Source organism: Trachypithecus francoisi, unplaced genomic scaffold (assembly GCF_009764315.1).
Source record: "Trachypithecus francoisi isolate TF-2019V2 unplaced genomic scaffold, Tfra_2.0 Lachesis_group8, whole genome shotgun sequence".
In the NCBI taxonomy this organism is placed as follows: Eukaryota; Metazoa; Chordata; class Mammalia; order Primates; family Cercopithecidae; genus Trachypithecus; species Trachypithecus francoisi.
The window spans coordinates 53,631,158-53,644,537 of record NW_022681473.1 but is presented as its reverse complement, the minus strand read 5'-3'; the positions used below and the strand labels follow the sequence as shown (position 1 = coordinate 53,644,537).

Here is a 13,380-nt window from a genome sequence, read left to right as displayed (position 1 = left end):
GCACCGCTTGGCACTCTCTTCCTCTAAACATACACATGGCGCACACCTCACCTTTTTCAAGTCTTTGCTTATAGCAGAGCCCCTGACCACCTCCTCGTTTAATTGTAGTCCCTCATATTTTTGCCCTGATTCCACTGATACATCCCCAGCACAGGTGTTCAATAAATGCTTGTTCAGTGAAGGAAGGGAAGAATCTGAGCACATACCAAAAGAAGGCAGGGGTACAGGCCACTGTCACACTCCCAGCCAGCACTGAGGAGAGTGCGACTTCTCCCAACTCCTCACGGTGGTTTTATTTCCTCCCATTCCCACACCACAATAAACAATGCTAGCCTTGGTGTTCACCTCCTACAACTGCCCACATAGTGAGGGGCCCACCATTTCATACATTTAACTCCAAATATTCCATTCCCTCAATTAAACGGGAAGTTCCTGGAAGGCCTGGCCATGTCTACTATTGACTTTGTGTAGACCAGTCCCCCTTTTATGGTCCCCTACCCCACCCCATGCCCTGAGCCTAGAGGACCCCCAAAATAAAGCTATGGCCTGAGTGAGTGGAGATGATCTTGTTCATGTTAAGTCTGCTCCTCGGAGAAAAAGTGATGCAGCCGGCTGCAAAACGCCATACCTAGAGTTTCTCTCAATCTTCCAGAGAGCTGAGCCCAGGTCAGCTCCTGGCACAGTCATCTTCCTACCTCTCCAGGAAAGGAGGCTGCCAAAATCATCACTTGGTAACCCACCTCAGGACTTCACCACCCTCAAAAACTTTTCTTCCAGTCTCAACGTTTCTGCTAAAATAAAGGATTCTCTTGATCAACATCAAAGAAGCAGAAAAACAAGAGGGCCCTTAGCCCCTTACTGAGGAGCTTAAGAATGGTAATAGGCTTTTACCTGTTACTAGCTGCTAAACCTGGGATAAGCTCATTACAGTCACTGAGCCTCAATTTCTTCATCTGTGAAATGGGGATAATAACACCATCCCACAGGCCTGCTTATGAGGTTAAGATGAGGTGACAGGTGTAAAATTTTTAGCACATCACAGGTGCTCAGCAAACATTAATTCTCTTCCTCTCCCCATTTCTTCTCCAGACAAATTCAGACCTATTTTTCTATAGTCCTTCCTCACTGGGTTTTTTTTTTTTTTTTTTTCCTGTTCTTGATTAATTGATCTCTTCTATGCACTTTCCATTGGATTCCTCTTCTAATATAAATCCCCAGGTTCTCCCAAAATAAAAGACCTGGCCCAATTATCGAGTTGGACATTCCATGTCATAATTCCCACATGTTATACCTTCTTCCATTTACTCTTAGAAACTAATGCAAATCAGAGGATCCACTTATTATTAAAAATGAGATTTGGAAGTAGAAGAAACCAAAATGTTAAAAGACTCACTTCTCCAAGCCCATGAACTGACAGGTCTGAAGCCTTCTCCAGACTCTCCCTTCCTCTTAACAGCTCCTTCTCTCCCATCAGGGAAATATGATGATTAATTAGACAAAGCCTGTCCCACTTGTTGTTGAAATCCTTTGAGGCAGGAACCATATAAACACAAAGCATTATAACTGCAATAAAGAGAAACCAGAAAACCCCTCTGCCTTGGGATGCCAACCAAGTCACAGCTAAATAAATCTGTAATGGAAGATCAAAAAGGATCTTCCACATGGATAATAGAAAATGTCACCAGCATAAACAGGAAGAGAGATTAGTTCAATAAAGGAATAAAGTTACATTTGTGGGTCTTGAGTAAGATTCTTGCTTACTTTTAACTTTCCAGCATATAACTCACAAGGTTATTAATATGGACTCCTACTGTTTTGGGCAAATAAACAGCTGCTGATGTTTTGTGCCCAAACCACTTTATTAGAGCTTTCCTTTACAGCAATTGTTTCTTCCTTTACAAATCCTGAGAGGCTCAGACAGCTGAAAACCAGAGAATGCCAAAGCGGAAGGAATAACAAAGAAGAGAGGAGGCAGCCTGTGTGGGAAGGGAAAATGGGGAAGGGGCTGTGGACCCTCACCTTCTTCTTTGTAACCTTCAAGCAAGTCAACATTCAAGAGCAGAGATCAAAGACTGGATGCGGCACGATCAGAAAGGCTATTTTAACCCCGGTGCTAGGAGTTAACACGGAGCAGAATTTACCACTGTGAGAAGCCTCGGATGACCAACCCTCCAGGTTTGCCCAGGGAATTGGGGGCTTCCCTGGACCTGGGACTTTCAGTTTTAAAACAGGAAAGCGTGAGGCACATCAGGATAAGCTGGTCACCCTGAAAGACATGTGACTATGCCAGGGCACAGGAAAGCACTCAGCCCGGTGCCTGGGACATTTTGGGTGCTCAAAAGTCGCAATGAATCTGAAAGAGCTCTAGCCTGCAGCTGGAACACTCTGCTTTTTTGACAAGGACCAATTCCTGGAGGCCCGGCAGTGACCTAGGAGAAAAGGTTGTCCACAGCTTTGTGGTGCCGCTCCCTCACCCTCCTAGACCAGGGCCTTCCACTGCTGGCCACCCTACCCTCTAGGTTCCTTGTGGACACAAATGCAAACCAAACCCCTGCCTGGCCTCCCACTTGACCTGAGGCCTCTGAGCTTACACTCAAACACCATCTTTGATAAGATGATCTCCCATTCCTCTCTATGAGAAATGTTCATCCTCCTTTCTATTCCATAGAGAGCATTGGTTTTGTAGCCAGTTTCGCTTCTTGGCTCTACCACCCATCAGCCCTGTGACCTACCTTGGACAAACTCTCTAAGTCTTCATTTTCTTACCTCTAAAAACTCTACCTTACTATGTTGTGAAGATGAAAAGGAATCACTAATTTTAAAAATTACAATTTTATTTGTTCATTAAAATACATAAATCAAGTAATCATGGCTGGACAGCACCTGGGCCAGTCCCTGACATACTGGAGTACCGTAGCTGTCTTCCTCCAGTCCCTTGATACAATCAACCTTTAATTCTCTATATGCCTGTTGCTCTTAAAATGAATCTAGGGTTTGGCTAGGATTCTCATTTGTCACTTCAAATCTTTCCTTAGCTTTCTAATTCTCATATCCATTGGCCTAAGCAATTTTGGTACTGTTCTCCTAAATCTCCAGATGCCATTAGCACAACATTTATTAAGCCAAGCTTCGAATCCTGTCTTGCCAGAGTCCCTGAATTACCTTCCTGCTCCTCTGGGATCTCAATGGCCTTTAACTCCAAGTTCCCAGGGGACAGAGATGATGCACAAGTCAGACTGGCGAAGCCCAACAAAGCACCAGAGCTTGTTAAGATGCAGCACTCAACAATCTTAATCAGGGAACTCTGCTCTGAGACTTAAACTCAGCGCATTTGTAGAATGAACCTATTCATGCTAAAGAACTGGCCACAAGCCTCCTTTGTAGGCATCGTTTTTCATTGTTCTCACCTGTTCCAAGGTGAAGAGTGCATATGCTACTTCTCTGGATCTTCCCAAACACTGTATTTCTGTGAGCTCTTAAAGGATGGTGGCAATGGAAAGTAGCCCAGCGAAGTATGCCTGTTGGCTCTAAAAACATTTTAGCAGTGGCTCCATACCGGAAGCCACTCAATGTTTATTGTGGCTGGACACTCAGGGGTTTCCACTAGCATCATTAAGGACAGCTTCATCTCCCAAAAATAAAACTTCACAAAACTGAAATTGAATGTCAGGCAGTGAAAGAGAACTACGTCTCAGAACTGCATCCCCACTGGGATGATCTGTCTAGCAACATATTTTAATCCATAATCGTGTAGTCAGAAAAACCACCAAAGCTTAAATGTTCGTATAACCAGGAATCCTTTTGCTTAAAGTTCCAGTTGGCTGCACTGGAACAACAGGGGTCTATAAAAGGTATACAGATCCACAGAGAAGATTCCAGAACAGCAGTCATTCGCAATCACTGCCACAACATACCGTGCTGTGGAACAGTTGTGAGGTAATTAGTGAGTAACAATAATTTAAGTACCAAAGCTTATGAATGATTAGCTTTAACTCTAATAAATTAAAGGGATTTCAAGGTTGTTACATTCCCTTGCATACTAATATGCTTTCTCAAGTAGGAAAAGAAAGGGTGGAGTAAGAATGAATGCAATGTGTTAGGAGGTGCATCCTCCTAGCCCTGCCCTAGGGCACATGCCCTGTAGGTAGGTATATGTGTGAGAAAGGGGGAAACCTCAAGGACCCCTGGACTCAAGCATTGCATTACAGATGGAGCTGACTCTAACACTAAAGGCAAGTGAGATTCAATAGCAACTGTAGGAGCCATGAAATGCCACATCCCTGCCAAATCCAAGGCAGAAGCTCTACCCTTCAAGAGACACTCCAGGCCAGCATAAACAGCATGGCCCGCCATTCATTGAAGGTGGATTAGCCACCAGTGGACCTCAGCCACTTTGCCTCTTGCTCCTGACTTGAGTGCCATCCAACCTGTATGGCCTCTGCCCTTCAGCTTCTTGCATAATTCCATCTCTCCCCAAAGCCCACCACATTGCCTTCTGATTACATCTATCACTCACATTCAGCTAGGTTTTTCCTCCAGGAGCTTTCTGCGTAACATCCCTCCAAGTGGACTGCTCAGCAATGTACTTCTTCACAGGACAGCCTGTCTGTCCCCATCTCCTAGATAAAACCCAGCTAACAAGAAGCCAAGCTTGGCTTTCCACCACAAACCAAAGGAGACCCTCAAGCCCCAAATCAAGACAACAGCTTTATATTAGTCCATTTTGTATTGCTATAAAGGAGTACCTGAGGCTTGGTAAATTATAAAATTACAAATTTATAATTTGGCTCATAGTTCTGCAAGCTGTTCAAAGTCCAGCATCTGCTAGGCTCCTGGGAAGACCTCAGGAAGCTTACAATCATGGCAGAAGGTAACAGGGAAGCAGGTGTGTCACAGTGATAGAGGGGTGAGAGAGAGAGATAAGAAAAGAAGAAGAAGGAGAAGAAGAAGAAGGAGAAGGAGAAGAGAAGAAGAAGAAGAAGAAGGAGAAGGAGGAGAAGGAGAAGGAGAAGAGAAGAAGAAGAAGAAGAAGAAGAAGAAGAAGAAGAAGAAGAGAAGAAGAAGAAGAAGAAGAAGAGGAGGAGGAGGAGGAGGAGGAAGAGGAGCCTCTAGGCTCTTTAAACAACCAGCTCTTGCATGAACAAATACAGTAAGAACTCATTCATTATCAGGAAGACAGCACCAAGCCATTCACAAAAACACCTCCCACTAGGCCCCACCTCAAACACTGGTGACCACATTTCAATACGAGATTTGGAGGGGACAAACATTCAAAGCATATCAAGGGCATTCAGCTATTCAAGTGAAATGAGGTCAGAAATCCTATACGATGGTAATGAAGACGCTCCAGTAACCCTGTATGTGACTCTGAATCCCATAAATACCTTTGGGAAAACATAGGCCAGCCTAACCCAAGTGGCTAAAGCCGACCTTCAAGGCCCTCATAAATGACAAAACCAGACTGTGGCTCTCTGACACTTTTCATTCTAAATTCTCCTTGAGATTCTCCACCAACCTACTTATCAAGGGCAAATAACAATTTATGTCAAGTGAGTGGGAAAGAATGTGGAATTCATTTATTTTACAGCCTACACACTTCTGGCTAAAAATGAAGATTCTTTGGTCATGGGGAAAAGTTGTGTCCTTTGGCAAGGCTTTTCTTCTTCATAAAGCTGTGGTTCTGAACTATTAACAAAGGTAATTAGGCTCAACTCCTAAGTCCTGCTATTGAACTCTTTCAAAATGTCAATCACTGTTACTAATATAATTTCACATGCAACAGTTCATTCCAGAGGACAAATAGCTTTACTATTTAAATGACACTCTTTCCTCAAATAAACTCCAAGCACTCAGCAAACATCATATCCTCTTTTTCACAAACTCTGCCAAGTCAAAGATCAGATGAGAAGGACACAAGCCAATTCTAAGTGACATCCAAAAGCTATAGGAGACAGAAAAACATCCAAGCCCAGGACATTTGCTGATTCTTAGGGACCATAAATGATTTGTAGTCATGGCGAACAACCTGCTGTTACTGACCTGGTATACGTTCATATGCACATAATATGACTAATAAACTTTCAGGAAACAAAAAGCAGTTAATAACCCATTTCTCCATTGTTGGGATGATCTTGACTCAATGAAGTAAGATAATGGATTTAGAAATTAGTCACATAATGTAATACATTATTAATCATGGTATTCAGAAGGGTAAATAGATGTTACAAGAACACCACCCAGGAATTCAATTTCCTTTTAGATTTATTTACTCTCCTGAATTCTTTATACCACTATCATCCCTCACAAAAATGTAACAGTCTGGTCTTTCCTCTTTTCCCGAAACAGTTATTTTCAACTTTGTTTTCAAAAGAAGTAGAACCTTTTTTAAAAATGAAATATTTTATAGAACGACAAATAGAAAACAGAAGACAGTGGAGTTTTGTTGTTGCAGGGAGGGGAGGGAGTACCTACAGGCAGAGTCTGGGAGACTCCACTTAACCCTTTTAATTCTCAGGCCCCAGATCAAACCTTCTATAAGTTTAGGGCTCCTGGGGACACAGTTTGAAAACCACTGCCCTAAGACATCTATGTAAAACTAAAATTATGTATGTAACATATGATACAGGCAAAACATTTATTTATCAAAAAATACGTAAAATACACAAATCAGAAACACTGAGAGTCTTTTTTTCTTCTTCTTTGTAGAGATGGGGGGTCTCACCATATTGTCCAGGTTGGTCTTGAACTCCTGGGCTCAAGTGATCCTCCCACTTTGGCCTCCCAAAGTGCTGGGATTACAGGCATGAGCCACCACGCCTGGCCAAACACTGATAGTCTGAGAAAACAATGAGCAAGGACACAAATAGTCCCACAAGATAAAACAAACATCAGGGGTTGGGGAGGATATTAAGTTCTAGAATAATCAAAGGAGTACAAATCAAAAGAATAGAGCATTTGACAGGGATTCCATTTACTCAGAAAAATTTGAATGATAACACCCAGTGCCGGCCAGGCTCCATGACATTGGTACAATAATACACTACAGCCGTAAAGAAAGGCTTTCCTTCTGAAAAAACAATCTTTTATAAAAATGTTCAGACTGTTTGAGTCAGTACTAATCCCACTTCTGGAAAGACATCCTTAAAAATAATCAAAAAACAATGAGGTGAAGATGTTCATTTCTGCTCTAATTATAATAGCAAAACAAATGTCCAACAATAGGAAAGTGGTTGAATCAGTAATGGTATACTGATGACAGAATACTATTCAGTCATTAAAAATACAGTAAAAGTTCTCTTTAGAAACTCTCCATTTAATCAATTCTCCAGATTAACTATGCTTGTCACTCCCTCTGTAACAAACCCTATTTGTCTCTAGTACCACTGCCCACGGCTCCTGCAAATAGTTGAGTTGTACACTTACCAGCCGTCCAGTGGGTTTGTTCCCAAATGTGTTTACACTATTTGTACTTGTCACTGTAACAGCATAACCTAATCACGTATTACATAAACCAATGAAATATGACTGCTAAAAAGATGAGCATTGTTTCTAAGAAAATTACTTTAAGTTCTAAGTGCTTTGCAAAGCCTTTATAAAGGGTAGTCAGTTAAAGAAAAGCAATCAAATTACATGTGAGCAAAATCATTGCAAAAGATCAGACAAAAATCGTAACAATTTAGGCTACTACGCTGAGACTGCTTCATAAGCACCTTTAAGTTTTCAACGAATTTTAAAGAAAACAGAACTAGAAATCAAACTTTGTAAACAGGACATTATGGGAGTGGTTTGTGCAAGGAAGATGAACAGAACGCCAAATGGCAGATGCATTTCAAAGACAAAACTTTGACCTGATATCAAGAGTCTTGCAAATGAATGCACATTTTGGATAACATTAAAATAAAAATATTTAAGGCAAGTATGTAATATTTTGTTGTACTCTCCTCTTTAACCAGTTTTTCTATTAACTAACTGAAGCCCTGATCACATCAACTAAGAGGGATTCTTTGTCCTTTGAAAACAAGTCCACTATGACAGGGACCAAGAGTGCCCATACTCTTATAGAGTGTCTTTAGTGTACAGTTCACCACAATAATCCCCAATCACTTTCCCAGTGCAGTGCCTGGCACACATTAGGTCTCCAACAGATAAATGTTGAACCAATAAACTATGTAGCAAATACGGAAAAAATAACGCTTCTTTAACAAAAAGAAAGTGAAAAAGCAGAATATAAAATTACATGTAAAACATGACTACACCTTCATTTTGAAATATGGAGGCAAATGAACAAAGCTAGAAGGAAATGCTCAAAATGCAAACTGATCTTTAGGGTAGAATGAATTATGGGCAGTTTTATGCATTTTTAAATATTTTCCTAAACATTGGCACATTCTTTTCCATATTCAGAAAGCTACTAAGAAAAGAAGAAAGCTATCTTTATTTTTGCGGAACTTCCAAAATAAGAACTGAATCAACATTTCCATTTCCTGCACTCTCCAACATTGAGAACTCCTTTAGCAAATTCTTGCTTCATCCACCTCACCATGTCAAGCCATCAGATCTTTCTACTCCTAAGATGGAGGGAACCTGACCCTTACTAACACTTACTTTGTGTTTCTAAACCCCCAGGATGCTTTTTTTAAAAACTCATAAGTTATCCACCCTCTCATTTAACATCTATTTGGTCAAAAACCTTCTCAAAACTGCAATTTACATTCCCAAGATATTCCCAGACACCATCTAATTAAATCATTCAATCAGAAAACAAATTAAAATGAAATATCACTGCAACTCCCAAGATGAAAATAAACTTTTCAGTCATGACTAGAACAGACCTCTGGGGTGATGCTCCAAAGCCTCTTCTAATTGTAAGTCCTGTGGAACATCCTGCAGAACATTTTGTGACATCTGCAGCTTCCAGGAGACTTTCCTTCTAAAGAAAAGAGGAACCTGAACAAGACTCCAAAGCAAAACATCTCTTTTGGAGAGTGGTAACACTTTCATTAATGACTAATGTGGCCCTAGGCATCTGCACTCATCCATTCATCCACGCTTTCACCCCACAGCTACTTTCTGTAGGATGTGCCAGGCACTGTCCTGCATGTTCAGCAAACATTAGTTAAGGGACTGGAACCTCTGCCTCTTGACATGAAACAAAGCAAAACCCAGAGCTTCCTGAGTTTATCTATAGCGTTTCCAAGTGGGAAGGCTGCTGACTCCCTCACCCCTCAGCCATCCTCTGAGGTCTCTTCCTCTGACACCCACTTCCACCATTGTTAACGGACTCCAAGGGACCCTGGGGCCCTCCTGGGAGACAGTTTAGTACGTGGCTAAGAACTTAGACTTCTGAAGCCACACTGGCTGAGCTTACATCCCTGTACTACCACATACCAGTGTGTGACCCTTGACAAATCATATACCCTCTCCCTGCCTCAGTTTCCATACCTGTAAAATGTAGCAAATATTACCTACTTCATAAGGTTGTGAAGATTAAATAAGTCGATATATGTAAAGTATTTAGAATAGGGCCTGACACATCCTAGGTGCTATGTAATTTTAGCTATTATTATTACCCCTTATTCCCTCCAGCTCAGCAAAGTAAACTGGATTGTTCTAAGGGCTATGCTGACTAGAGGGAACTTGACAGTGAGGTACACATAAACAGCTTGTACCATCAAGCACAAGAGCTTGATCTTATTGTCCTTTACCACCCGCTGCCTTCAGAGAGCTGCACTTGACCAGCCCCAAATTTTATAGGCCCTTTACCTCTGTTCCCTAAATCCCAGCTCAGGATGGCCCCAGCACCACAAAGGGAGCAGTTGGTCATTGCTACACCATAATGGCACAGCCAACCTGGTAACCTCTGCCCCTGCCTGCCTCATTTCCAGTCTTTCCAAGTCACTGACCCTTCCTTACCTCCCCATAGGTTGCAGTTTTGGCCCTCTGTCTTGAGATTGTGGTTATTTCTGAATATCCACAGGGGTCATTGCATGTGTACAAGTGGAACAACACGTGTTTTAGGGACCCTGCCTCCTTTTTTTTTAACCTATCTTCTCCAATTTTTCAGGTATAGATTTGAAAGTGCTGAACAACACATAGTTATAAAGTTTCTGGGGAGAAAAATCACAATGCTTCCTTTCAACTTCAACATTATGCTTGTTTCCATGTCAAACCTTAGAAATCATATGACATGGTCCACATTCCACATGACAGGCACCCACTCCGTGACAGGCTCAGGGGTTAATGGCATCCCCTGAGCACTACCTTGCTCACCTCCTGCCTGACCAGAAAGAAAAGCACAAGAGAATCATTTTCCAGGAACACACACACACAGAATCTGTGAATGAAAATCTCAAAATCTGTTGGCAAACTAGAAATGTCAAAGTAACGTATGGCTTTGTGTCTCCCGGGGAACATTCTGAATCACCCTGGGGGAAACACTGTACTTCTATTGCTGATTAATAGTCAATCAAGATCTGTTTGATGGAAAAGGACATGTAAGAAATAATAGCAACAGGCACCCACAGATAGGTAAATTGGTTTCCAAGCCCAGTGCCAGGTTGAGAGGCAGCGGCAGGTCTGAAGAAGAAGCTGTCTATGTCCCTCTTTTCTGGGAAGGTGCCGAAGCCATGGGCTTGTTTTGAAGTCATTAGTCAGGAAGCACTATGGGTGTGGATGCCTCTCCTGCACTCACCTGAACCTCCCTGAACCTTCTCTTCCTGGGAAGGAACTATTCTGGACACCCGGGGAAACACCAAATTCAGACGGAGGACCATCTCTACCCTGGCAAGGGCAGCAGGTGCAAGGATTGAAATTCAGACATCCACGTGTAAACAAAAGGGAATGCTCCTGGCGGGGGGCGGGGGAGGAGGGGGAAGACTTCAGTTCAATTCGATTTTGCCAAGGTCTGCCATGCTCTGGCCCCTGAGCCTGGTGGGCCTGCTAAGTTTACAGGGGAACTAGGCTCGGCCCTGCCCTTAAGAAGCTCACATGCCTGGTAGAAAGCAGGGGGCGCGGGGAGGCGAAGAAGTGTTGACGTGAGTGCGTGTGTGTGTGTGCACACCCGGCACCAGTGCTCCTGGCCCGGAACTCCATCCCCTCCCTCTGACAGCTCATTGACCAGGTCGCCTCGGGAGAGAGCTCTGCAACCCCCACCCTCTCTTTGGACCTCCGTACTGGTCTGGAGCGCACCCAACCAGGGTAATCTTACACTTCAGACCCAACCCAGGTAGGTCTGTCTGCTCCGCCCCAGCTGCTCCCAGGGCCTAAGAGTGGAGCTACCGGAGGAATCGGCCTTCACCCGGTCCTGGGTGGCTCCGCGGGGAAGGCGCAGCCCAGGGCGTGTTCTTCCAGTCTTGGGCGGAGGCATCACCACAGTGGACAGAGCTCAAGCTCCAGCGCTACTTCCCGGCGTTGATACCTGCTCCTGGAGAGGGTCCTGGACCCGTGGGCTGTGGTGGGGGTAGGGACTGCTATAGGTTCAAGCGGCCCTCCTTGCTTTCCCCATCGCTTACCAACCGGATCATAGTAAGACTGAGGCTGGGGCTGAAACAACGCAATTTTCCTAGCCTCGCTTGCCCGGCAACCGGCGAGTCTTAACTGCCAATAGTCAGGGCCGCCGCGCGGGCATCTCGCCTGACGCCTACAGTGGCCAAAAAAGCTCGTTTGCCCGCGCGTTCCCTCTTGTACACACACAGACATTCACACGCACACAGACTCTGAGCCGGACTTGTGTGCGATCCCGAGAGTCTGCGAGCAACTAGCCCAGAGTCACACGCACATTTGGACACGTGCGCAGCGCGCCCCCACATCGCCAGCTAGCTGCACACATCCGCGCGTGCATCCCTGCGCACACACTTGTGCCCCGCGGAAGCGCGCACGGCCGCAGACAGAGGGTCCCGCACGCAGGCAAGAGCTCACACTCAGGCCCCACGACTACCACGCATCTGCGGCCCCAGAGCCCCGCCGTGGCTGAGTTGATGCTCACCAGCCCCAGCGCACCCCGCGCCGCGCGGGGCACTCCCGGGCCTCATGGGCGACCCAAGTTTCCGGGGCGCCCGTACCTTGAATGTGCTGCTTGATGACATTCTCCAGGTGGTCCAGCCGCTCAATAATCTTCAGAGTGTCTCCTTTGTCTTCCTCCAGCTTCTTGTCGGGCGCCGGCTCCTGCCCCCGCACATACACACTGGCGATGTAGTTGGTGACCCAGCCCACGTAGAGCAGGCAGATGATGTTAGTCATGCCGCTCAGGATCACGCAAGTGGACACTAAAGTTTTGGTCTTCCTGGTGCACACCATTCTGGGCTCCTTCCTCCATATAGAGCTCCCGAGGGCCCTTCCTTGTCGCGCGCCCCGGACTCCCCCACGCTCACACCCCGTAGCACGTCCGGAGCCGCTGGGCACACCAGCACCTGAGTCCTGAGGTTCTCCAAAGCCCGGTCCGCTGCCGGTGAAGCCGCCGTGCCCAAGTTTGCAGCTCCTGCTGCTGGCCACCCGGAGAGACCTTGACAAAGGAAAGCAGGTAGAATTTTTTCCAAATTAAAAATCCCTGAGCCCTTCCTAGAGGGGTCACTGGTAGCCGGCAGCCGCGCGCCCAGATGTGCACGTCTGGGAAACTTTGCCACTGCCTGTGTCGGCGGCCACACCGTTTCCCATCGCCAGTGCAGGCTGCCTTGGCGGTCCGACCGGCGGGCGCTGCTAGCAGAACCGCGGCGGCGGCAGCGGCGGCTGGGAGAGCCGCGAAGAAGAGCGGCCGGCCCCCTCCGAGCGACAAGCGCCGCCACCAATCGTGCTCCGGCTCTGGAGAGGGGCAGGTGCTGAGCGGCAGCGGACCAACGGGGCGGGAGCGGGGGGCGGAGTCCAGCCCCCAGGCCCCACCTACTGGCCGCCCCTGGCTCCCGCCCCCAGGGACGCGCCCGGGCCTCCACCCGCGCCTTCACAGGCTGCCCCAGACCCGAAGCTCCTGGAGAGGGCGCGCTTCCAGTCCCAGCCCTTAGGTCGGCAGCTTCCTCCGTGAGGGGAATTCCATCTCTTGCTCTTCGGCAGGAATCTCCTGGTTTTGTGGGGGTCGCACGGGTCAGCTTATTTCATCCGCCCGGGGCTTCTCGCATTGGTGCCACCAGTCGACTCCTGGAATCTTTTCTTGGTTGCCAGGACCCTGAGAAGCCAAGGAAGTGCCAGCCCCAGGGGCATCCACTCCTTCCTTGGCCTCACTTGGGCCTCCACCCTGCCCTCCGCCCTTCAGCCACTGGCCTCCTGAGTGTGTCCAGACCTGGCCCTAAACCTGGCTGAAAGGAAACAACCCTCCGGGAATCTCCCAGAAGCAATATTGGTGACCTATTAGATGACTCTCTACCACTTCTTCCCCCACCCCCAACCACCCCC

The 13,380-nt window shown here is 46.1% G+C and overlaps 1 protein-coding gene across 3 annotated transcripts in view; it reads right to left on the bottom strand.

Annotated features, from left to right (window-relative positions):
* The window catches only part of GALNT18 (polypeptide N-acetylgalactosaminyltransferase 18), a 350,932-nt gene extending 338,148 nt beyond the window's left edge, over positions 1-12,784 (bottom strand). For all 3 annotated transcript variants that reach the window (XM_033204872.1, XM_033204874.1, XM_033204873.1), the window contains exon 1: positions 12,060-12,784. In XM_033204872.1, the coding sequence (XP_033060763.1) occupies positions 12,060-12,294 (235 nt within the window). In that variant the 5' untranslated portion in view covers positions 12,295-12,784. The remainder of the gene's footprint in view (positions 1-12,059) is intronic.
* Positions 12,785-13,380: the final 596 nt, after the last annotated feature.